We start from the raw sequence: 26520 nt of genomic DNA on the forward strand, positions 1-26520 counted from the left end.
GCAAAGAAAGCTGCAGCATCTGCAAGGCTGTTTTAAAAAAAAGTTTCAGAGAAAGCTGTATTCTGGCAAAAATCCCGTTCTGCAGAGTTGGGCTCTGCATTGCTCCTGGGCTGCTGAGGAAACTGAACGAAGAGAAGGACAAAGCACCTGTTGAAACAAAGATGCAGAAAGAGGGAGAAAGTGACTCCTGGAATGAAGCCAACCTCAGCGCAGCCACTTCTGTCACTGCACTGAGCACTGGTAATGCTAACTGCTGCGCTGAATTTATGCGTTCATTCCGGTCCTATTAAGCTGCACGTGAAGCGTGGAGCAGGCTTTCAGCAGCCTGCCTCGCTGGCGCATCTCCTCGGCGCGTTATGGAGAGAGCTCGCTCTCAACCAAAAGAATGTGCAATGCTTGTGTCTTTGCCTCACAGAGGGAACTTGCCCAGGCTTCAGGGTTACTCTGGAACTTCGAAGTTGAGATTTAAACGCACTTTCCAAATCCCTCCCTTTAAACAACCGCAAATCCCAGCCTTGCTGCAGGGCATGGTGGTCGGGAGAACTTTCAGGACTGTGGCCAAATCCAGGCCTTCAATCCCCACACCCCTCCCAGATCTTCCTTCTCCTAAACCTGACATTGTGCTTAGCCATCACGCTCTCACAGCCGGCGCTAGCCAGTTTGTGGAGACCTACCTGTCTATACAGGGACTCAGCACTGCCTCACTTGAGGATCCCAGATCACGAGCTGGAGATCCTTAAATCATGAGGTTTGATTTTAAAAAGCAGTCATTTTGTTTAATTTCCACATACCCTTTGGCTGTTGAATTGCCCCTGCATCTCCTTGTCATGTGACAAAGACCCTGCTCACTCTCCAGTAGCTCATTAGTGGGGAACGTTCAGCCCCGGTGCACCATCCTTGCCTGACAATTCATGTTTGGATTGTCCTGTGCAAGATCCAGCTTCACAGGAGGTACAGAAACTAAAATTACTCCCCTCCCTCTTCCTATGGTAGGATGATGGAAGCTAATCTGTGAGACACGCAGCAGAGTAGCTTTAGTTTGTATCCACGTAAAGTGCAGAATCAGCCAAGGCCCTATTGCTCAGCTACATCTGTGTGCAGTAGGTGATGCTCAGCGGCATCAGTCTCCACGCAGGGCAAGGAGTCCTCGCCCCATACTGATGGCTGCAGGACGCTGCTGGAATGGAATCCGGTGCTGGAAGAAACGAAGAGCAGGTGCACAGTTCAGCTACACTCCTTTCTATAACAGCACTCTCCTCCAAGGTAATCCTCTGTCATGGAGTCCAAACACACACCTGTCCTGGTTTGAGGTAAAACAGAACCAACTTTCTGATTTGTAATTTTACTTTTTAGCTGGGCCTCGTTTAACCGACTAAAGTCTGAAATTAACAGCTTATTATTAACAGTTCAGAAACTGTTCGCTCTCAGAGTGATAAGACCTGATTATACCAAGGCATGGTACACACAGAGGCTCTTGCTTATACTTATTGTTATAACAACGAAGGTCAGCTAACTTCGCTGTTTGCCCCGTCAGAGGGTCAGAAGCGGAAAAGTGTAGAGGGGTCCCACCTGCAGGGAGGAGCAGACGGGACAGGTGACCCAAAACTGACCAACAGGGTATTCCATCCCATCTGCCCCATGCTTGGTATAAAAGCTGAGGGATCAAAGGGTCAGTTCTCTTTCTTCAATGGCCAATGTCCGAGGAGGACCCTGTCTGTTCCTCTGCCTTTGATCCCCATCCAAGCATTCCTGACTCCAGATCCGGAATCCAGCTCCTGTCCGTTGCTGACTCCAGTCTGGGACTTTCCCTGTGTCTGCTGGTGACACGATCGTCATGCTGGGAGCTGGATACGGTTTTGTATACATTGTATACTTTTTTTAAAATTTTATTTTATTATTATTTATTATTTCATTATTGAGTATTATTTTCATTAAAGTAGTTTAGTTCTTTTTCTAAACTCGTAAATCTCCTTATCTCTTCCTCTCCTCCCTTTGGAGGGGCGGGGGGAGGGGCCATCTGTCGTTCTGATCGGCCAATCCAGCCAAAACCACGACACCACCACAGTACCCAGATTTGTGACTAATATTTTATTTTCATTCCTTTACAAGCAAGAAAATCCCTGGATTAAAACAATCAGAATTAATCAGATACCCCAAAGAATTGACCAGGAAATGGCTGTCAGGATGACCAGAATTTCTTGGGCTGGGTTTAGTCCTGAAATCCAACTTCAGATCTGCCTCAGCACCAATATCCCAAGCACACTGAGATACGACTTTCCAGGTGACACATGCCCCATCATATCAGAAGCAATAATGCAGCTGCCCTGCTGTCCTACGGCATCGCGCACTAGTGGGATCCCTGTGGACTGAAACAGTGGACAGTAAAGGAGCAGATCAAGTCCTTGGAGAAATGAAAGCAGGAAGAGGGAGTAACCCAGAGAGAAAATAACATGACCCAAATTACTAACTCTGAGATGCTAACAGCTACGGATCCCACACTCCCACGAAGGGCTCTAAAGTGTTTCTCTGGTTTGATCTAATGCCCTTGTTTTACAGCCCCTCCCCAGGAAGAGGTGGGACTCTCCATACCCAAACAGGGTAAGCTGAAACTAGCACCGTGAATTCTGCTTAGAAGTTCTTCTGGAACAGTGCAAACCATCTATGAGCACTGTCATTCAGCTGACAGGAAGAGCCAGGCACTATACCAGCCCAGATAGCCCTGCAGAGTGTCCCTGTTAATCACTTCATGTCCTGCCTACAGAGCAATACAGCAAAGACTACATTAAACAGTAAACAGAAGGAAGAGACTAAAGTCCCCGGAGGCCTAGGGAATTCTAGATGTAGTCCTAGACGAAGGGAGCATGCTGTATCAGAGATACACAGGGCTCCTCTGGGACAAGAAAGAGGTGGGTGGGTTGCAGAGGAAACGTCACCAGGCTGCCAGGTCTGTACTGGGGCTGAGGAAGGGACTCACACCTACCTCAGATGCAGAAGACATTATAATCAGCCAGGGCCTGCTCCTCTGCAACAGGACATGAGAGACCTAAGTTATCCTTGCACAGAGCCAAGCGCAAACACCCAGACAGACTTGGCACCCCATGGTTCCACACTCACCTGGATGGTAGTAGTCATAGACCCTGACATGGCCTGGCTTCAGGTTGGTCACCCCAACCTCCCGCTCCAGATGCAGAACACATGTCTCGGACTTATGGCTCAGCTGGGGAAGAAAAGCAAATAACAGCTCACTTACGAGCTCTTCTTTTTATTCCTCATCTAAATTTGATCCTACTGACAGACAATAACAGCTCTGTTGAGTCAAAGGCAGGACTTCAAGATGAATCTTTAATATCCTGCTCTGCTAGCCCAGTCCTTGACTCCCCACACAGCTCTGCCACTGTCCTCTGCTCCTGCAGTGTCTCTAGTACAACACACACATACCTTGTCCAAGTAGAGGGCAACACCTCCTTGTGTTTTCTCAGTTCTTCTCACAGGGTGCCAATGCTGCAGCTAGGACGGGACAGCAGAGGAAGCAACTTAGTTGGGTCTTTTGAAAACCAAGTGTGAGTCATCCCAACAAGGTTCATCTAAGCGTGAGTGGGCAGATTCTCATTCACTCACTTCCAAACTTATTTTGTGCTCTTAGCCCTTCAAGCTGATCTCCCCGCAGGACTACTCAGCTCCTGCAAAACCCAAGGACAGGAACCTAGGCTACTTAGCTGTCAAGAATATGCTGAGTTAATTGAGCCGGAAGGATCACCATCCTCAAGGCACAAAGAGAGAGTAAGTGTTCATGTTTGTTGTGTGGCAGAGGGGAAGGGATGGTGAGATTGCTCGAGAGACAGGCAACATCTTCCTATGCAACCTCCCCCTCTCCTTGGGCATGGATGGTCCCGCTGACACCACATCATCACCCTAATTCCAGGCTTCTTACAGGCATCCCGGATCCTGGAGCCAGGACGAATCCAGACAGTAGGGATATCTCCACGATCACCATGTTGGAAGTGGATCTCTTCCCAGTGTACCTGGGGGAAAAGGCCAAAAAGACAGTCTCTCCCAGCCCAGCCAGGACCAGGGCTGAAGCAGTCACTGGTCCCTCTCGCAGGAGGCAGATGATGGCTGCGCTGCTCTGAGTATCCCCAACCTGAGGTGACTACGTACACTCCTCTCCCTAGCAAGAACCAAAGCCCTTGGAAACATTTCCCCGTCCCCAAAGACACTTGTACCCTTCCTTCTCCATCTGCCATCTGGACCTTCTGCTGAAACTGCCCAGTGTCTCCATTGCAGCCAAGAAGCACCCCTCATCTCTCCAGCCATGCCTGACTTTCCTTCCCAAGTGGAGCTGTGTCCTTATAGTCACCTGACATTGACATAGACAGTAACGGAGTGTGTATCATCTTCCGTGCAATTGACTGGCTCAGTTTTCACTCGCACAGCAAAGGATGTGGAGACCTGTGGGGAGGGCACGTTGTACCTCAGCACCATCTGCAGGGAGAGAGAAGACGACAGAATAAGACATGGATAATTAGTTCAATATCATCATCACACCTTTTTTTTTCACTGACTAGACTAATCTTCAAGATATGGACTCCAGACAGTGACTGGATAAACCATACACAGTGAGCACACTCATCACTCAGATTGGAAACCTTCCATGATCCTTCCAGCTGGGGCTCCTTCTCCTCGCCCTTCCCCTCGAGACTGTGAGAGTTAGGCCCACAGTAGTGGGATCACTGTGCAGACTTCCATCCTCCAATGCCCTGAGAACCGTGGAAACACCATTGTCCTCACATTTGGACATGTTATGTCTCTTGAGTCTCCTTCGGCACACAGGTTCATTGCATTGGCAACAGGCTGCGATTAAAACCTAGTTAATGCACATTTCTTTGCATAGAGCAGCAATGGAGACTTTTGGCTTTGATAAGATGATGAGCAAAGGGTTGCCACAGCAGGGTCTGTGGGAAGGGGGCTACCTACTTGGGTAAAGACACAACAGCTGCCGTGGGCCTCCACCAAGAACTTCCCCGGGACTTCTGTCAGTGCCGCCTCCTGCACCAACAGCCGGTTCTGGTAGGAGACTTGGAACTTCCTCTCAAAGCCTCTCTGGGACTTCACCCTCATTTCTGCAGCCCCTTGTGTGCTGTGTGTCAGTGCTGCGTACTTAGCCAAGGCCTGCAAAGCGACTACTGTGTCCTGAAAAGGAAGAAACAATTATATTTGCGCATTTCCTTTGCGGCTCCGAGACCCAAAGACACTTGGGTCCTCGCCATTGTGAGGACCTCCGTATACTAGGGCTCCTCTCCTCAAAGCCTTCATGCTGTTATTTTCACACTTGCATATATTGCACAGAGGTTCTTTTTCTCAAGCCACAACGCCTTCCCTGTCTGTGAGTTACCTGTGTTGAGGCAAACCCTCCATAGGCATTCTGCTGCCTGGTGAGCCAGGCCACGATGCCAGACGCTGTGGTGAGATCAGACCCTGTGCTATTGGACTTGGAGAGCAGGGCCAGGAGGACATAGGCTGTCAGCTCCACATCCACAGACTGTGTCTCCGACAAAGGGCTGGTGCTGGGCCTCGGCTTGGATGGGGTCTGACTCCAGTGGATCTGCCCACCTGGGAAACGAAAAGAGTAGATGACATTGAGGGATGTCAGGAAAGAAATCCTGAAGGCCTAGGAGTCACAGTGGCTTGTGTATGCAAAGACCATTGAGTAAATACCTCGTGGCTGGGTCATCACGTCACTGGGTGAACTGCAATCCCATGTATTTTGCAATACCCAACACTCCATATTTATGCATTTGAAGACCCATTTGCCGAAGTGATACTCAAAAACTAATATGCCAGTAATCTGCATACATATTACCTCCCAGATGTCCAACTTCTCCATCGCCCTGTTTGCCAGGTCCACTAATTATCTGATACTAGCTAGCTACCCACTAGCCAGTCCTGGGGGCCAGGGACTAACAAGAAGTGGGGCAGCTTGCCAGCTTGCTTCCCTCTCTGGCACTTTGCAGTCCTGCCTAAAAAAGCTCGCTTCTCTCAGAGCCCAACCTCTACTGCAGGTATTAGAAAAGTATGAGAGGTTTGAAGGAAATCAGCACCCACACTACAGTATGGCCAGCACATACCTTGATTTCATAGACTGGATGTCTAAAAAGTCTCTTTGGTGAAGGACAGGATTTAAGACCTAAAGGGTAAGGACCATCGTCCTTCTAGGTTGCATGTAACCAAAGGCTCGGAAAGGTTGCTCGTCCCTTCTCTGACGTTCACCTGGCACTGAGATTCCCGTACCTGCTCTGATCGCCTTTCGATCAAGCTTATCAAGTAGCTCTTGTGTGCGTTGAGAGTCCTTAGCCAGGGCAAAGGTGTAGGCCAGCAGGGCTTGGGTGTAAGTACTGGCAGCTGTGGGAACAGAAGGAGCGATGCAGCCCAGAGCCTTGCGCACCACCGTACTCTGCAGAGAAGAGTTGCACAGATGTTGGTCACACACAGGCACACGTGAGGCAGGCAAACGCTGAGGTACACAAGCAGAAGGATGCGTTAGCATACGCCAGCGTGAAAAGTACCCCACACCAAGGTGTCTCCGTGCTTGAGCCTCAGCTCTTCTGTCTGTACCAGTGCAGCACCAGTAAGCAGGGTCTCCTTGGTGCAAGGTGCTTCATAGGCACCCCCCTGAGCTAGTCATGGGTTTCATCAGTGCTCTCTCAGTGAAACGAACACCTTTACTGCTGCAATAACACCCCCGTGTCATACTTTCCAAGTCCAAACATGACAAGAGCAACAACACACAATTGCAAATGCTTACACCCAGCCTACTGACCAAGATCACTGTGTTCAGTTCCCCTCCAAGGTGCCTTACAAGGTCACCGGGATTTCCAGTTTCCCCTGGAACACCAGTACTGTTGTCGGCAGGGAACAGCAAACCCACTGGGTCTCAGCAGCATTGTATTCCAGCATTCAGCTATGCTATTCCAAACACGAGCCAAAGGCTCGCAGTGGTTGCCTGTCCCATACGTGTGCAACTACAGCACTTCATGTTTTCCCCTCTTCCAGTGGCCTCTTGGTTAAGTAAAGCAAGGATCCCACAAGGGCTACATTTAAGATTTATTCTGACACGCAACATTCTCCTCACCTCTTTCCCTTCTATGAAAGAGAAAAGGTAACATCTGTGTCATCTTGTGCTCTCTAGGTGGTGTAGCAGTATTGGTAGATGCAGCCACCAATTCTCAGAAACGTTCATAGTATCTGCTCATGGAGTATCAAATGTTCCCAGGATCCAGATGATGTTTTTTGGTTGTTCTCTCTTGTTAAAGCCCAGCAGAAGCAGTAAGCTAAGCTTCCATCATTTCAGAAGTCCTACTTTTCTATTTGCCCTTAAATATAACTGCAAGCAGCACAGTAACCTTTGTATTCTGTACCTGAATAGACATAAGTAGGAATTATATCTCATTTGTGAATTTGTTCAGAGGATCCTTTATTATTCCTTTTGTTTCTTAAATCTCTCACTCTCCCAGACAGTTATAATGGAGGTAGCATCACTAGTGTTTGTACAACTTCCAAAGTTCAAGTGAAAACACTTACTACCTGTGACGTGCTGACTGTTATCATCCATCTTCGTACCTTGTCTAGGAACAGTCAGACGTGTATCGTAACCCATGTGGCTGTCTTCTGGTGAAGACAAGAACTGAGAGTGCCACTCTGCTGGAAGTGTTTTCACACTTAGCGTGCTCACCCCACTGTTGACAACAGCAGTTCTAAGTGCATGCTGTACAGAAGTATTTTGCTTCCCTGGGAGCAGTCACGTGCCAGCTAAGAAACTGCTCCTCTACAACGCGCCATTTGTTTCTGCAGTCAACATAAATGATCTGTTCTGTTTCGAGAGACCCATTTCCAACACAGAGTCGGGGTAGAGGGCTGTTTGTCTCTGCCTAGACTTTTTGTCATACAAACCATGCTTTAATATGAGTTCATTCAGAACACTGTAAAATATCTCCAACCTTTTCTCTGCATTTTAACCCCTAATGACTTTCACGGGCCTTTTAGGTATGCTTGTAAGGGAAAGCAGGATCTGTTCTGAACATCTTGAGTGCGTTAGCCCTTGCAGGACATCCTCAAACTCTTTCTCAGGATTTTGACCTCCCATGATTGTGTATTCTTTGCAAAATAATTTATAACCCACTCAAGGATTATATACTCTTCTGGGTGCTATGACAAGTTTTGTGTTTCCCACTTCATATGCCCACAGACCTACTCAGCAAATTCCTTCACTGCAGCTAGGATAAGTCCTGTGAGACTTATATTTTTACGTATTTGTTGTTACTTGTGAGTGTCTCCCATTGTCATGACCATTTTATTTAAAAACAATGGTTTATGCATGCGTGTCCAATTGAATAACTGTCTGGTTACTTTCACATCAACAAATCTACTGATGCAATGAAGCATTCCTCACTCCACGGACAATCCTTTCTGAGCTAACAGCACTGTTGTCATCTTCTCTGGAGCATGAGGAATTTACGAAGTCTCCTAACTTGTGGTAACCTAGATTTTCTCACCACTGTCAGAGCACTAAGTCATCCTCTGTGGATTTATTCAGGACAGAGTGGCTTCTACTAGCTCATCATGCAAATTGCTTTGAGGTCTTGTTTATCTCCCTTTCAGGATTTTACTCGTGGATTTGGTGCACACTTTGGTCTCTCTGCTTTCCTTCCCAAATGACAAAACTGGTTCTTAAGACCTACAACAAACTCTTGGTTCATTTTCTACCAGGATGAAGGTCCTTGTCTTTTTGTTTCCTTCTGCTGCAGAGCACAGTAGGTGTCAAATATTTGTCATCCAGTTTCGTGAAAAGCCTCCTCCACAAAAGTCAGCCAAAACTCAGACAGTTCATAGAATTACTAAATGATAGAATAACTCAGATTGGAAGGGACCTCACAAGGTCTCTAATCCAACCTCCTGTTCAAAGCAGGGTTAGCTATGAGATCAGACCAGGTTGCTCAGGGTTTTATCCAGTCCGGTCTTGAAAACTTCCAATGATGGAGAAAACTAAACCTCTCTAGGCAACCTGTTCCAACACTTAATTATCCTCATGGCGAAAAAAGGTCACCTAAAGGATATCTGTTACCAGAAAGACGGTTAATGTACATCTGTCTTGCTTTTTTCCCTAAAGCCATTGCTTTCAGTTGCAATGAAAAGTACTGCTCTTTCACTTGTTTTTCTTATTTCCAGAGAATTTTGCTTCTCAAAGTCTATTGCAATAGCATTTCTCCATCAAGTTGACTACATTTTTTTTAACTGCCAGTACTACAGAGTAATTAGTTATGATCTTTAGCACTTATAAGAATGCCCTCTTGTTATTACTTAGATGCGCAATTCCAACTGCCCTGATTCACAACACGTGTCCCCTGCAGCACTCCTTTCTCAAACTTCCACGGTCTGGGAAGCTAACGCATATCGAAAATGTCATTATGGCTATTTAATTGACTGTGAGAGCAGCTACACCAACCTCTTCTCCCCAACTACTCACCACTGGCTCTCAGCTGTGTATAGTACAAAAGGTCACTAGGAGTGGGGGGAGGATGGGGTGGGAGGCGAATGAGGAGCGGGAATGAGCAGCCAAAGCCTGGGAAATGGGCATAGTATCTAGCCGTGAACTCCAATGGCTCCCTGTAGTCTAACCTCACCTTCTCCCCTGCCAGCGATGTCCTCCTCAAGGGATACTTGAGACTTTTCCCTGAGAAGTGATAAGTTCTTCCTCTCCCATCCTATTACTTTCTCCACAAGTTTCTCCCAGACGCTCTGTTGCCTGCCTCAGTGACACCACTAAGCTCTTCAAGATTCAGATCTTAAGGGAAGACCATGGCAAAGAATCCCAATATTTACCTCTGGTGTCTCTCCTGCCTCCAAGTATGCAGCAGTGATGTAGGCAGCCAAGAGGACTCCCCCATCCACACCTCCCTACAAAAGTATAAACATCCAAAAAGCTGGGAAAGTTAATACACAAAGACCTGAAGCTTTGCAGTAAAGGTCCCACCTATCCCTTGCTTCCTCCCACACAAGAAAGCAGAACAACACAGGAAAGTGAACTAAAACAATTACCAGTAGATTTGGCAAGAACTGCTTTGAGTTGTCCTTCAAGGTGCTCTGGCTCCTACCTTCATGGCCGTGTGAAAAAGTTGGCCCACATTTCTGAAGCAACCATTGGGAAGCTGGTGGGACTCCAGCCAGGTGAGAGCGGCTTGGATTGTCCTGTTGTCCAGAAAAATGTATGGCTTGGCTTGGACAAAGCATTTAACCACAAATGCAGTCAGCCTGGTTGGGAGGAGAACAGAAAAGAGACATGAGAGAGGGAAAAGAGCAAAGCAAAAAGAGACAGAGTGAATGAGAGAGAGGGAAGAATGAGCAGAAAGAAAGAATCTAAGTATAAGTTGAGGAAAAAGAGAAAAAGTGGGAGTTTGAAACTGGTGGGTCTCTCCTCACCTATTGTTCTGCTATTCCTTGTTTGCTAGTCCAAGGATAGCTCATCCCAAGGACAGCTGCATACCCCTGGGGTGCCCTAGCCTGCAAAGCATCTGGAACACTTTGGGTTCAATAGGACAGAAAGGATTCAATGTTGGAAGCAGAAAGCTGCCCACCTCTAGGCTTTTAGACAGCAGGTAGACAGCAGGGAGAGAGCCCAGGGCTTACCAAGTATTACCGTACTCATCCTTAGTACCAAATTCACTGTAGGAACCATCAGGGTGTTGATACTGCAACTGTATCTGGTACCCTGGGAAGCCGGATAGGACATTAGTGCTCAGAATGGTATTTACAGTGAAATCACTGGGCAGGGAATGGAGTGATGTCAACATTGTAAGTGGTTGAGTGCTCTGGAGGGAAGGGGAGTAGGCAACCGTTGATAGGTTGAACACAGGGCAGAGGAGCAAGGTGGGTCTGCGGTACTTGCCATTGCGCAGGAATCCTGTTGCCCTCTCCTTGATCTCAGGGGTCAGCTGCCTCGTCTTCTCCAAGTACTGCAGCACATAGACAATTGGGGCAAACAGCACCATGTTCTGCTCCCCACAGCCGTGGGGCATCTGCACCAGGTGGTCCAGGTTCTGTAGTGCCGTCCCCATGAGGTCACCTGGAACAGAGCACAGGCACCCTTACCACCTCCTGGGCAGGAGGTTTGGGGATTCACCTCCTCCTACCTGTGACCAGCTCCCAGCAGTGTGCCAGGCAAGGTAGCCCCAGCACAGCAGCGGGACGGCACCTCTGTCCCGCAAGCTTATCAGTCCCACTGTGCCCTCCGTACAGGCTGTACACATTCCCATCCTGGCAGGGGAAGCCTGTAAACAGAACACCCTCTCCCTTGCTGAGTGTTTTACTTACCTGGAACCAGGAAGTGCAGCCATGCGCATGGGAAGAACAAGGCAGCGGAGCCTCAGAAATTTCGGAAAGGGTATGGGGGATTCTGAGTTAGGGCTTTCCTAGGGCTAAACGCAAAGATATGGGATTTGGAAAGGTATTATCATAACTGAATTCCTTACCGGTGACCGAGACGGAGGCTCTGACCGAACCTTCAACCACATTTGGAGGCAACATCAGAGACACAGACTCCTGTGCTGGATTCCCTGACACCAGCAGGGTAAGATGTGCAAGGAGGACAAAAAGAAAGAGATTCTGATGAAAACAGCCTTCAAAATCCCCAGGAACTGTTCGAGACTGTTCTGTGCTAACATCCCATTTTCCTGTCACAGAGGTTGCAGATCCCTTCAAAAACCCTGTCTCATTTCACCCTCAGCTCCTTCCATCCCCCTCATCACGACTGCGCTATTCTAACAGCCTTTCTTCTAAAGAGGTTGACAGGATCTTGTCCTGGAAGTCACCTGCTTTTCTCTACATAAGTTACTCCATCTCATTTCATTTCAGATTTCAGTTGCGGGCATGTCTTCTCAATGGGCCTCATGCTCTCAAAATTTGCTAATGGCCCCATCATATACCATAAAATTCAAGATCGGAGCAGCAATCTTAAGTCATAACCTCCAGCTTCACCCTGTTCTGTAGTCTAGTTTTATTACCACAGGTGAAAAAGGCCTCAAGCTGTCACATTAGTATCAGGGATGTTGATGCTAAAAGATTGGACCTCCCCACATCCTTACCCAGGGGAGGCTCTAGCTGGCACCACAATCACAATATGCTTCTGTAGCTTGGTCATGTTCACAGAGCAAATATTTCAACAAGTGGAAAGACGCAGGAGGTGGTTAGGCAGGAAGGGGCAGATGAGGAGGATGAAGGAAGAAAACAGTATCTCTACCTTTTTTGGGACACAGGATGGAGCTGTGAGCCTTTTCTACCAACACTCCCTCTGGCTGTGGAAGCACATAAAAGTAGCATTATAATGAGCACACAGGAGACAAACAGGATTACAAGCGGATTAGAAATAGATATGGACAAAATCCTGGTTCAGGCTGGAGAGTCAGCTGGAGTAACATCATTATCACACAAAAATGTAAATTATTGTCAATCATTTTCATTTCAGATAAGAAAACAACATGCATTTTCAGAATATCATAACTTTTTAATGCCTGTGAAACTGATGCTGTAAGATTCATCAGAGACCTCAGGAGCGAGGACATAAAAGAGTGTACGTATTTAAAGTTTTCCATGGTATGAAGTGGAGGATATCCCTCTACATTCCACATCCATCAGCCCTCACAGCTGGGCCCAGCTCAGGTCCTGATATTCTGGTTACACATCTTGAATAGCAAGGGCTAACTCCCAAAATTAACCTGCACAAGATCTGGGAATGGCACAAAGCCCACTTTTATTCCTGTGTAACAAAAGAGCTTGTCTGACCCGGACTAGGAGGAGTTTGGTGATCATGTCTTTCTGTCCTTGGTTTGGAACAAATGGTATCTCTTTGTCACAGAGCTCTTGGGTGGCCACAGCCTCTGTGCTGAGGGTGATGTTCATGAGCCCTGAAAATAACACATATTTAGGTCAGTTAAACATCTTCTATTGTATTAATGGGAAATGCTTCCGGAGAAGTCACCTGTTGACAACAAAAAATTGGATCAGAGCTCTATATGATTCTGTATCTCCGAGCATGAATTCAATAGCAATCATGACCTCAATGATGAATGCAAATGAGCACCCTCTGGTTAACAGGGTAAACAACGTCTCACTCCATGTCAGCTCCTACAAAACATCCCCACCTTGGTCCCACCCTTTCCCAATTCCACCACAGCACCTCCCTGTCCTTCTCACCCAGTTGCTCAGCTGTGACACTCCACTGAAAGGTCCTGGCTTCACTGGCACATAAGCAGCTGCTGTAGACACAGCCATCACATGGCTTCAGCTGGAAGTGTGCAAACTCCTCCAGGGTCACTTGGATCTGAAGGGGCAGCAGGGATGGCAGACAGTAACAAGATAAACATCACGGGCCATAGATTTCAGCCATCTCCTACCTACCCATACCCTGCTTTTCCTGCAGAGCCTATCAGGGCTCACCTACCTTCATGCATCGCTGCAGGTAGTTGAAGACTGTGGCCTTCAAGATGAAGGTCTCACCCTGAATCACAGAAGATGGCAGTGTGAGCTCCACAAGAAAGGGCTTGAAAACAAGCAGACTGGAGGCTGGAGCAAGTCCAAAGCCATTACGTCCTGTGCAGAACATCTCTGCTTTCCACTCTGTGATGGTGTTAGGCACAGTGACAGTGACATTCTTGTTTCCACTGGGACTGCGGAGAAGTAGACAGCAACAGATGCATTTAACTGAATCTTGCTGTACGCAGCACCAGGTGACCTGGTCTGCGCCATTCTCTCCAGTGCACCACATCCTCTAACCTCAGTCTAACCCCTAACCTCTGCTGAACATGTAGCCCTTGTAGGGTTAAGAGTAGGTCCTTGCAGAAGTAGGGACCCCTGCCTCAGATGCTTATATCAACAGAACATTTTTGACAGCAGGTTACACGCTTGCAAGATGCCATCAATCACACTCGGTGCTTTTCTCAGACAGCGCTTGCCCTTTGCACAGCTAAAAATGCTTTACAGATGTCAGCAGTTTTATTCGTCTTGGTCTGGGGCTGGAGAACCAGGCACCAGAAGAGCAACAAGACTGGCTCAACATCAGTAGGACTTAGCAGGAGACAGATCCAGCCATTCACCTTCCTGTGAGACACTGACAGCTTAAAGTCCAACAAGAAGACAGGGCAGAGACTTGGCTTGTGCCCACATCCCAACTTCTGAGAGCAGCAGACTGTGGCTGCTACAAAACAGCCCTAGCTAAAGCTAATAATATTATTTAACTCCAATAATTGGAGACATTCACTTTTGGCAGGCACATGCAGGAAGGCAACGCAACATAGAGACTTTTGGTTGCACAGATCAGGCTGGTGGACAAATCACACAGGAGATATCTGCTGCTAGGGAGTGAAGAGATGGATGTAGCTGGAAGGATGGTGGAGGTGGGAGAGGGCAGACATGGGGGCCTCTGGCCTGAGCAGACTCCAGTCTCCAGACAAGAAATTCTTGAAGTCACAGATGAAAAAATCTCCAAAAGCTCCCTCAGCAGACCCTGTGTATTCACTGAGCCTCTCTCACATGACACAGTTCCCAGTCCTGTGAAGGACTTCTGTGGAAATCAGTCTCCCCTGCACCCCGGGATACATCCTGTGAGCACAGTTTGTGAAATGCCAGCCCACAGGGCTACCACAAGTAGAGTGCAAGCAGTAAACCAAGCTGGTTTGCTGCACTGCACCTGCTTTCCTATCTTCCCATGCCAGCCACCTCCCATAGATGGACAATACTTCTGTATGATCACCTGGTACTGGAAAATGCATTTGATGCAGACATCAGCTCTGAGGAGAAACGGCCTGACAGGTATGAGCCCCATGACATATGTCGTTAGATATCTTCCTCAGCAGCTTATGACCTAAACCCAGCTGTATCTGCTGCCATTCCCAGTCACGCTAAGCCACCCAGACTAGACCCACACTGCTCGCTTTACTCACCCCACAGAATACAAATCCCATATCCAGGTTTTGGGGAAATGCTTGTGTACTTTCTCTTCATCTGAAGATACAGGTGAAAACATAGTGGGCTGATAGGTAGATGTTGTCAGATGCTCTGCTGGAAATAACAAAGACCCTGTCACTACAGGGTCCTGAGGCCCTAGTTTAAAGCAGAGGGGCTCCAGCCCAGCTCAGGCTGCAGGTCATCAAGTGAGCTCTTGGGAAGCATGGCACTGGAACACAAGGTGCTATCCCAAATTTTAAATTCTCCTGCCTCATTTCAAACAATAGAGGTGCTGTGGGCCTTACTTGCATTTGTAGGCAGTAGGAAGGGCAACTATTCCCTCACCTCAAAGATAAGACTTGGGACCCAGACAGCTCACTAACATTTCAGAGCCAGAAGCCATGAGCCCCAGGCAGCCTTACAATAGCACAACAGGTTTAGAGCCAAGGAACACTCTCGCTCCTCCATTTGTAATTACAGCAAGTACCGCCTCTTAGCTCAAACCCAGGATTGCTTTCACCTGAAAGACTGAGCATCCCATGTAAGAAGAAAGAGTTGACAAATGCTTACTGTTATATGCTATATGGGGCTGGGCAAACATCAACATGGGCCTGGAAGTAAACATTGCTGTTTCCTGCAGCATAGTTGTCGATGGAGTGGTTGGACACGCTGTGGGTTTCCTGATATTGGTGTTGGACATAATTTTCAACCCCATTTCCTGTAAGAAAGAAAAAGAATTAATGCACCAGAAGCTTCTCCTCTCCTCTCTGCTCTCTACCCTGTGCCTTCTTGTCCCCTCATGCAGTGGGGACTTGGCTGTCCTCTGGCTTGGCAAAGTATTCTCGTGCTTCATTTTAAGAGGAAATTATTCAGATCTTCAACAATGGGCAAACAAGGTCTTCTGAGCTGATTCATCTGGCCTGAGTCAGCCAAATTTATTCTTTTTCAAACACATTGTCATTTAGGTACTGTACCTTCTCAACCTGCAGAGTCCAATTGCTCATGCTACGGAGATTAAACAAACTATGCGAAATCAAATTAAAGTAACCAATCATCCTTGGCATGCTGGATCACACAACCAAAGCACCGTAACCACACAAAAATTTTTTCTCGGTCAACAATTTCAAGTCACTTACTCAAATAACAAATGAGTTACAAGGGCCTAAACTGGACCTGTTCCCTGTACTGTCTGTAGTGGCCTCCCTAGGATATTGGTAAAGTCAGGGGGCCACACTTCCCTCAATTCATGAATTATCCCAACCCACCAAATCAACCATTTTTACCCTGAATGCTGCAAACACATCAGGCTCATCAGAATTTGGGAACCCGCATGAATGATCATCTTCAGACACTTGGCGAGGATACCTGGAGTTATCAACAGACGGGAACAGCCCATAGATCTGAGAAAGCAAGAAAAAGCAAAAAAAATAAAAAAAAAAATCAGCAGAAATAAAACTTGGCATTCCCTTCCTGTCTTACGTCCAAGGCCTGTTTCAATTGCTTCTGGCTACCATGCATGAATGCATGCCAGAAAGCCCAGGCTCACTGTCACTGTTCCCTGGCTCTCCTCTGATGGAGCCAACACGAGCTGCTGAACACGAAGACAGAACAACAGCACCTGATTTACCACCAGTGCACTGAGTGATGTTCAACCTCTTCCTTAACGCATGCCCCTTAACCCTTACTTGTGCCACACTGAGAGCGCTGCTGATCCCTCTGGGCAGTGCTTTGAGTTTCCTGGAAGACTAGCTCTGCACAGATGCAATGGTCTGACTGTCTCCTTCCCTCCCTCTTCCTGTCAGTACAAGGGAATGGAAGAAGTCAGAGCAGGCTCACTCACCAAGGAGCTGCTAAGCTGTTTTCCTGACTTGAGCAAAAGGTCGCTCTGATCCACAGTCCAGACAGCACACGTGGACCCAGGAGATGCCAGCAGGTGGAGACCAACCTCTGAATCAGGAAGGGTCTTGGGCGTTGAGAAACCCAGCTCCACCTGAATAGGAAGAATGCAAGCAATAGGTGAGTGACATTTCTGCTGCAGGCCACCCTGTCATTTCCTGAACAGGGAAGGGACCTACATGAAGAGAGTTTCCAAGGACTTGCCTTGGATGGAAACCTGTGGAATCTCCCAAAGACCCCCCAGAAGGTATTTAAAAAAAACATCATGTTGAGGTTCCAATGGGAAACATGACAAAGGGGAAGCCATCAGTGTGCACAGCTGGAGACATTCCTGAGTCAGAACACAGCACTGCCTTAAGCCAGCAAACCAGCCAGCCATGATCACACGCCTCCCTGAGCTGTCTTTCAGCTCCTTTTGGAGCCCCAGACCAAAAATAAGCCTAGTCCTTATTTCCAGGCTCTTTGTGGGGTTGGTCTCAGTTTCCTGTTCCTGCTCTAATCTGACTGTCTGTGGCAGATAAAAAGCTGTGGAGCAGGGGTAATGCCAGTCCTCAAAAGTTCATCTCTTGGAGTGCAAGACGCAGCCAAAAAAGCAGATTCCCATGAATGTCACAATGATCACAAGAGCTTAGCCTTTTCTCGATGGCCAGTAAAATCCACTATTTCCATCAGCCACTTTAAGGTGTCTTCTCAACACTACATACTAACAAGTCGAAGTGTCTGCTGCAGCAGCAGAGCAGCCTTGCGCTCTCTTGGGAATAGCACTAATGACCTGTGCTGGGCTGTGATCCTACAGGGTTGCAGTTGCTATAAAAGCCTATGGAGATAGATACCCATTTTCTGCCTTTCCCAAACATTGCAGCAGCCCCAACAATGCTCAGCACATACTTGCTCCCCACACCACACCACACTTCACCATTCATATACTGCAGTTCACACGACAGCATCCCACACAGCATCAGCCATACATGGCTACGCATATTATGTATTCCTCAGTCTTTCATTGCAGCAGATGCATACACTCTCACACATTTAGTCATGGCCTCAGGCACAAATCCCACCTTATTTCTGAAGCACATGGAGACACTGAAGATGGCAGAATCGGCGATGATTTTTCCATTAGGGAAGATAACATAAACAACAAGTCTCGGAGCTGGGGCATAGATTGAACTGAAGTTAAGAGGGATGGAGAAGCCGCCTTTCATCACTAGATGGAGGAGAGAGGGAAGAAGAGAAAGTAGATTTGCTATCAGAAATGGACTCTGATCAGCTTTTGCCATGCTGCATGTGCCTGCTCCGTTCCTTTCCTCGAGTCTTTCAGGACCAAGGAGATTTCTGGAGGCTACTGAAAGCATCAGCACATCTCTGGATCTGGTATTCGAGACCAGCAAAAGACTCTTCCTGGTTCTGTTCATTGCCTCAAGGAGATGAAACAGCTCTTTGGAGTTCAAGCTTAGCTACACAAAGAGTGAGAGTTTCAGACATCTTTCAAACCTCCCATCACCAAACATCTCCCATCCCATTCCCAACAAAGAGGTGACCTTTGTCCCAAAGTACCTATAATTTAGGTTTAAAAAAAAAAAAAAAAGATATGGAGAAGTAGGCAACAGTGAGTCAACACCCATCAAATTATAAGCTGTGGCATCCTAACTACTCAAAGATTATTTGTAGACACTATCGCGAACTGAAGTAGGAGAGTTTTGATAGAGGGTAAGGCTATAGCTTCATGCCGCTTGCAAGGGCAGCAAAAGAAGACTTGTTTCAAAATGAAGAAAGTGGAGGATGAGCCTATGGGCTGGGAAATGCTGAGTATTGTTCTCTCAGTACCAAGCAGGAGGATAAAGGAAACATGAAAACTGGAAAGGCACGCTGCTCTGATGCGACAGGAAAGTGGAAAATTGCAGAGAGGCGTACGCCACATATCCAAATAAGATGGGAAGCCACAGACAACTTGCTTGCTATCCATGAAACAGGGAAGTACACTTACTTCTTGGCAGTCCAACCCAAACAGTCTTCTGACCTGCATGGACTATCCCTCTTTTCCCTGTGACCTAGGGAAGAATACAGAAAGGGAAGGGAATGCCAGTCACATAGTCCTTGAGAGCACTGTGCAGATCAAAGTAACCCTGAAATTGGAGATTAAATGGGGGTGGGAGGAGGGATATGAGCTTTACTCACTCTCAGGTAGCAGGGAGAGCTCAGGGGATCAAGACACTTGGGGAGGACAGGTAAGGCCAATACCTGCCCTGCATCTGTGCAAAGCCCAAAAGAAAGGTGCTGCCTTTCTTGCTATTACTGTAGCCCCAGAATCAAAACCAGGATCCAGCCCCACGATGGCTGGATGAGCTACCTGTCCTGGGCTGAGCCAAATCTATCAAATACCAGCCTTCTGGTGTTTGATCTGCAGGAGATGCTGAACTTGTACCTTGAGCCATCACCCAGTAGCACTTCCCCAGAAACTCACAAAGTAGGAGAAAATGACACGTTTGGGCCCATGTTCCAGGTCCTCCTGGTAAATTCTGAAGTCCACCTGGACAGCCTGCTTTTTACCACAGGGCATCATTTCCAGCACGCGGACAATAGAGAGAAAACTCCTGCTGGTGCTGTAGAATGGACGTATGGAATGAGAGGCTCGCTGGTAACTCAAATCAACTGTCCCAGGCTCTTCATCCAAATTTTGATGCAGGACACTTGCCTGGTGAGACAAAAAAACCCACTACAGTTAATTTCTCTAGTTAAGCAAGTCAGCTGCAAATCACCCTAGCTGCAGCTTGGTAAGAAGCTCAGACGGGGTCTGAGCAATACCATAGCACAGGTTTCTGTGTGGAGAGTTCATGGAGAACGCAACTGGGATCCGGAGAGTAAGCTCTCAGAGGGAGCCAACATCCAGAATACGGTGAGGTGTTTGGGGTTTGAATTACTGTCCTTCAAGAAGAGGGGAGATGTCTGTGGGAAGTAAATAGCTCTGAGATGCACGCGTACCCCTGCCAACAAGACAGACCCTTCCTCACTTACCTCTAGCGAGGCCAAGGTGCTGTTACAAGCAGTTGTGTTCAGGCTAAATGAAGCTGTCCCAGAGTCCCCAGTGATGTACTTCTGCTTAAATTGCTGCTCACCACAGCTTAGCGCGAGGATGACTTCTTTGTGCTTCAGTGCCTTGCCTTGGTAGTCGATGACTTTAATCTGAGAACATTGTGGTGAGCAAGAGAAGCGCAGAAGGGTCTAATCAGCAGACAGAATCTCCCGCTTCTCCAAGTCAGGAACAGCATTTCCAAAGACAGCAAGGTCACCCTTCCAGTCACAAACAATATTATCAAAACTGCTACTGGTGAACTCCTGTTGTCACTTGCACTACCGTGTTTGTTGGCCCCCATGCTCTCTACTCCTTTACAGCAGAAGGCCTCCTGGCTGCTGAAATGCCAAGTGTTTGAGTTTGCACCCCACATATGGATCCCCATAGCTGCTGCTACTCAAGGCTTATTTGGCAAATGGCAGTCTTGGGTGTTATTCTCACTTTTGACAATTCAAGAGTTTTGTCTCTGGGAGTCATTCATGCCCTCCCAAGCCCCTGGCTGGAGGTGAGGCGGAAGAGACACTAGGTAACAGTTGCTGTGAAGGCATTGCTCACGCTCTCCCCTCCAAAGGACTGTAACTGGCAATTACCTTCCCCCTGTACATCTCTCCAGTGTGGTAGTAAGAATTCACGTCATCAAACAAGGCCATCCCGACAATCTTGGAGATGAGTAATTTGTGGGAAGCATTGACCTGTATCCCTGAATGAAAGCAGCAAGACAGAAACATAAGGGAGGGAGCAAGGAAGGTGTTCAGCTGCTCACACATTTTATACCAGAGAGATGATTTTCCCAGGGCTCTGGGTATCTTCCAGCCCTTAGAGAGGTCCCTAACCTTCACCATCTGAGACCACAGGCACTCCGAGTGAGTGTGTCATGCCACAAGGAATTGGTGTCTCTCTCTGTATCTGTGAGGTTAGATGGCAGGCCCCAGCAGGCTCAGAAAGCTCAGAGCCCTTCCTAGCCTGAAAGTCTCCAGTGTTCTTGGTATGAATAGTGCATATCCACATGCTTCTTCCCAGCCACCAGAGATGTTTCCAGAGTTACCTGTACCATCCTCCACCAGCAAGGCCTCTGCAACTATGCTGTCCTGATAGTACCGAAAGTCTCGACTGAAGGAAGACAGACTCACATTTGTGAAGAAGCAACCCATCTCATCTGTCTGAAAGTACAAAGAGAGGAAACAAGGTCTGAGCAAGGCACTTAGGTTAGAAATTACACAAATGGGGCAGAAACAGCAGTTCAAAATCCCTGCTTTCAGGCAGCCTGCCTTTTGACATAGCAGTCCGGGATTTGGAGCAGGCACATGATGTACACCCAGTCACCAGGCACAGTTACGAAGAGGCAGCACCAATAGACGACTGGCCAAGCAGCCAAAACCCCCGAGCAACGTCACTGTTGTTTTGGCTAAAGCCTCCAGCAGCCTTGCCTTACCCTGGGGCTAAGCACAACTGTCTCTGAATATGGCCCAGCTCCTGATAGGCATCTCACCTGGTTGTTGAACTCCAGACAGAGATGAGGTTTTAAAGCATTGGGCAGGAAGGAGACTATCTTCTGACAAAGGCCCACGTGAACCATCCCCTGGACACCTTTCCCATAGGTGTATCTGTTTGGGGAAGCAGGGAAAGGAAGAGAGAGTCACACACAGGGAGGGAACACAGGGCTTGCTTTGCATCGCCCCAGAGACCACTTATTCATGGATATTCACGGTATAGCACAAGAGCGTCAGCCACACAGCAGGCCCAGGAGTCCTGAGCCAGTAAGCAGGGTCAGGCTAGGGCACTGCAGTGATGGGAGGCCAAGGGCTCTGTGATATAATTAGTGCTAAACTAATCTATTCTGGAAAACCAGAATGTTGTAGGTGCTGACTCAGCATAGAGCTCTGCACTTTATATCAGCATCACCTGCAATAACCCCAGGATATGCTGACGGCATGCATCATCTTATGAGCAGAAGCATGGGTGATTAAGAAAGTGCTTTTCATTAAGAAAGCACCTTTACATGAGACTGTTAACCCCAGTGTCGTCCTTGGACTGTAGCTGGGGCAATTCCTTTTTGCCTCTTTCCTCCAGAGCATAACCTGGAAAAGCTTCCCTTCGTTTGCCACGAGTTTGTTCCGCGGGGAGATGAACACCAAATATCTGTCACGTACTGCCCCACAAATGGCTGCTTGCCAAAGGGTAGGTTGTTCCCCCAGATTTTGTGTGTAGAGACTTGTGGTGCGCTTTCAGAAAAAGGTCATTAGAGTACCAGAAGAAAAGTTAACAGGAATTTTTTGTGTTGCATCAGGGTGCAAACAACTGCCATGGAAGATTCTGGCCTCCTGTAACTGAAGGGTAACAAATTTCCCCCGAGCTCCTCATGGTTACCTAGCCATCTTATGCTCAACAGGCCAGAATTTAACACAAAGCCATCCCTCCAAGAAGAATCCTCACCTGCCACATACCCGGAGCGGGAAGGTTTTATCTAGCGCATAAATCTGATTTGGCGCCTCAAAGATCACTGCAAATTTTGGTGGCACTGGAAGGTAAAAAACAGATAACCATAAGCAACACTGGCCAGGGACAGCCTTTCCAGACAATCAACATGAAGATAGACTATGGTGGAATAAGGAAATGCCAGGAAATGAAGAAGAAAGGTGGTAAGAAGGGGAAAGGGAAGATTTCCATTGTTTCTTTAACAGATTTGTCTGTAGTCCCTGGTTGATTGCTCCTTCCCAAACTAAAACCCAAACACGTCCATGTCCTTGCACTTCTGACAGCTATTGAAACTGAGAGAAGACTAGACTCCCAACACAGTTAATTAGGGGATGAAAGAGAAGTGGGATGGCACTGGACTTCATACTCCCTGGAGAAGCCCATCCTAAATGGCCTTGTTTTGGCTGATGCAGAGATCTGCAGGAATCAGCTGTGTCAAAGATCTGGGGCCATGCACAACATTTCCTCCCACACACTGATGCAAGGTCCCAAATTGGTCTCTCTTCTGAGCCTCAGCTCAGACTCTTTTCTATGACATGCTATTACTTTTCCCATTTGCTCCCAGGATGGTTATCATGGAATAAACACCCAGCTTCCTGATTAAGAGTGTGAGGTCCTCTCTGCAGCTCAGACATATCCCCCACATGTGCATACCATACTCCTCAACGGAGAAGCTGCCGTATGCGTTTGCATTGGTTACGTTGATGACATATGTCCCCAGCAGAGGCTCATCACTTAGCTGGAAAGACAGATCTGCAATGCCGTCTTGGGGGACCACATTCAGCCACTGCTCTATCCGGTTGTTCTTAGGATCCTACACCCACAAGAGAGGAAGAAACAGTTGTTCCAGCACCTCACTGATCCACACTCCACAGAGATCAAGCTTCAGGATTTCAGTGCTGCAAACTACCAGGTTCTATATCTAAGGAATGAAATTTGGTATAGGCTAGTTAAGAAATTTTGAAGACTCACAGCACCTGAGTCTCCTTCTACACATCTCTCAATTCTGATCTCAAGGAAAGCACCTTCACAGTTCTAATCTTTTTCACAAAGGTCCACATCAATCTGTCTATACTCTTGCAACTCTAGAACAACTCAAATTTATCCTGAAGTAACTGGGAGCATAACCTCAAGAGCAAAAAACAGAAGCCATAGGGAGTATGTTAGCTTAAGAAATCTTGAAGTTCTACCATTCCACTCACAGGTCTGTAAAATCTATCAGGAACTGCATATGAATAGCCCAGTGAAATGGCTGCTACCAAGATTACTGTAACACTAGATTTCAGCATCACTCACCTGGAGAAACAGGGAAATCTGGGGGGGAAAAAGGCAAAAACATTAGAAGACAGAAACACATGCCAGCAACACACACGAGGTACTTCAGATGCAGAGCCTCCTCTTAAGGATATGCAACTAAGGACTTGGAAATTTAGAGCACTGACAACAATATAAAGTAAAACAAACGTCAACAAAAAGGAGAAATACTGGGTGGGTCCATTACAGTAAGGTCTGGAGAAAAGGAAAGCAAAAGCCAATCAGGAGGTCACCCAGTAAATGACTTCCCAGCAGAGTATTCCATCAGGAAAACTCACTACCAAAACAGACCTAGCTGTGGCTCAGCTGTAGTCTTAAGGGGGTTATAGAGGTACAAGATCACATAATTTGGAAGGAACCTCTGGAGGTCAAGAGTCCAACACCCTGCTGAAGCATGTCCTCTTAGAGCAGATTGCTCATAGCCTTCTTCAGATGAGTTTTGAACATCTCCAAGGATGAAAATGCCTTCTCTGGGGCACCTGTTTCAGTATCTGATCATTGTTGCAACAAAAAATTTTTTCCTAATGTCTAATCAGAATTTTCCATGTTCTGACTTGTAGGAGCCAGACTGAGCCACCCTCCCCACCACACGTCCAGAAAAACCCAACTTTCAAACTATTCACTCCCCACGTGACACCATCACATCAGGAATCAGTATGTCCTATGCCTGTGCTTGCATGACCATTTTACCGAGACGAGCAAGAGACATGTAAACCTCTGCCGTTTTCCTGAGTTACCAGCTTTTACTTGAGTTACTATTCTCCTCTGGACGCTCCTCAGGCCTGGCCCAGGGACAAATGTGGAAAAGTTGCCGCTTTAGCAGATGAGCAAGGTAGAAAGGAAGTAGGATCCATGCATGGAACAGGGCAGCTTTTTCCACAGCCCTCGAGGGATGGCTTACCGAATCGTTGAGTGCAATGAAGTCCTCGTCCAGAGTCACAACACGGAATTTCACTGAAGGCAAGGAAATCGGGGAATATATTTATCAGATCTCAGTTCTTCCCTACAGACCCCTACTCTATGTGTTTCTCCAGCTCCTGTCTCCATTCTATACATATTTGTGATAACATCTGACACGGGCATTCCCACATATAACGTACCATGGACAATGACTGAAGTTGCCTCCTGCAACTTCAGTCACCACAAGCTGGACATTACAGCCACCGAAAATATCTCATCAGCAAGAGACATCATCTCAAAGCCTTCTGCTAGGGCTGTCTGCAAATTTCAGTCAATCACAGCCTTTCTATATGGTGTTACCAGCAGAGTGAATACAGGCCATGGTTGGTCCCATTTGCATCTCTCACCTGTCTGCCCTGGTTGATAGGAGGGCTTGTCTGTTTGGATGAAGGTGCCACTGCTGGCTTTGTGGATCAGGACCTTTTTTTCCTCCTCGATACTGGCCCCTTCGCCCGTGATGATCAGTTTGACAGTGGCGATCTCCTCTGTGCCATCAGCTGGAGGTGCAACCTGTACAGACAGAGGGGAGAGCATGCAGACCCCAGGTAATCTTCTTGGGGGCCCTGAGCAGGAATTGAAAGTAAAGTGGAAGAACTAACCAGTTCACCTCCACCTGTCCCAGGACATCCCCTCCAACATTTGGATACAGATCACATCCAGATCTCACTCAGTCCTACATGACAGTAGGAGGCCCTGCATGTCACGGAATCTGTCCTTTTACACGCTGGCTAAGGAATTTTGCCTCTGGTGACAAGCAGGTGCCTGACACCTCTGCGTCTTCTGACTTAGTCAGGAAGATGGGCAGATGCCAGAAAGGTGGGAGGTGGTAGCACAGACTCAAAGGAGAGAGCCTGAGCTGTAGCAGACCCCCAAATGCTAGGTCTTCAGAACTACCCAGCATATACAAGCAAGAAAGCCAGATTAGAAAAGACAACCAAATGGTCTTCCCAGCTCCAGGAGCCAAAGACCCCAGCAGCCTCAGCAAAGAATATACTGCATAATAGAAGGGATACCGTTTAGGTATGTCTGCCTTATCCTACATCTTTGTTAAATTCTCACCAACAATGAATCAGCTCTAAGATGCTGTTTTAAAATAACAAGCACATCCATTTCCATCCAACTGCTCTCCGGTAGCTCCTAAGAGCTGAGCTGCTGCCTGACTTCGGGTCCTACAGAAACTGCATTATGTCATGCAAACAACCATTTCCCCAAGCTTTAGCTATGGAGCTGCAGAAGTCCTTCAGAGAAGAGCTAAAGCTGCTTCACCTGGTCTGGGATGGAAGAGAAGGAAACAGGTGGGTTATTCTTACGTATCCAGAAGTGTGGTAGATTATAACAAATGTAAGTTCAATTTAAAAATTAGATTCAGAAAGGGAATTCAGTTCTGATCAACAGATACTGCGCTGGGCTACATATCCCTAGGCACCACCCACTCCTCTTCCTAGCAGGCACACTCCAAGGCAAAGTAGACCCTGACCGTGTCATCCCTGGTTAGGGAGTAACACAAGGGATTTACAGTTCCTGAAGGAAAAATCAGTGATAGCATTTGCCTAGTGTGGCTCACCCAGAACTTAGTGCACATGAAAGTCTTCTCCTTCTGGATGGTTTCTTGCACTAAAAGCTCACGTCCTGCAGAGCGCTCTAGGACCAGATTCACTTGGAGTTTTGTTTCATAACAGGTGATATGGAGGCAGGCAACTTGGGTGGATGGGTAGCGGAGATCTGCAGGGATAACCACCAGGTAATGTCTGGGGTAGAGGAAAGAAGACATCAGAGGTGGCATCAGGTTGAGGGCTCAGAAATGCAAAAGC

The 26520-nt window shown here is 47.4% G+C and overlaps 1 protein-coding gene across 1 annotated transcript; it reads right to left on the reverse strand.

Moving 5' to 3' along the window:
• Nucleotides 1-2161: 2161 nt before the first annotated feature.
• On the reverse strand, nt 2162-26520 carry LOC134525567 (alpha-2-macroglobulin-like protein 1). Its single transcript, XM_063356548.1, has 35 exons — nt 26274-26520; nt 25057-25219; nt 24651-24703; nt 23732-23749; nt 23090-23249; nt 22394-22478; nt 21450-21564; nt 21006-21120; nt 20551-20660; nt 19903-20070; nt 19352-19582; nt 18875-18938; nt 17949-18094; nt 16832-16981; nt 16275-16391; nt 15562-15709; nt 14988-15105; nt 13490-13715; nt 13243-13369; nt 12832-12953; nt 12290-12344; nt 11523-11606; nt 10940-11116; nt 10681-10762; nt 10149-10305; nt 9877-9951; nt 6289-6451; nt 5393-5610; nt 4975-5190; nt 4358-4482; nt 3932-4022; nt 3439-3507; nt 3115-3217; nt 2981-3022; nt 2162-2366 (listed from the first exon to the last, which is right to left on the reverse strand). The coding sequence occupies exons 1-34, from the start codon at nt 26490-26492 to the stop codon at nt 2982-2984; spliced, it is 4311 nt and encodes a 1436-aa protein (XP_063212618.1). The 5' UTR covers nt 26493-26520; the 3' UTR covers nt 2162-2366; nt 2981.

This window comes from Chroicocephalus ridibundus, chromosome 1 (genome assembly GCF_963924245.1).
Source record: "Chroicocephalus ridibundus chromosome 1, bChrRid1.1, whole genome shotgun sequence".
Taxonomy (NCBI): Eukaryota; Metazoa; Chordata; class Aves; order Charadriiformes; family Laridae; genus Chroicocephalus; species Chroicocephalus ridibundus.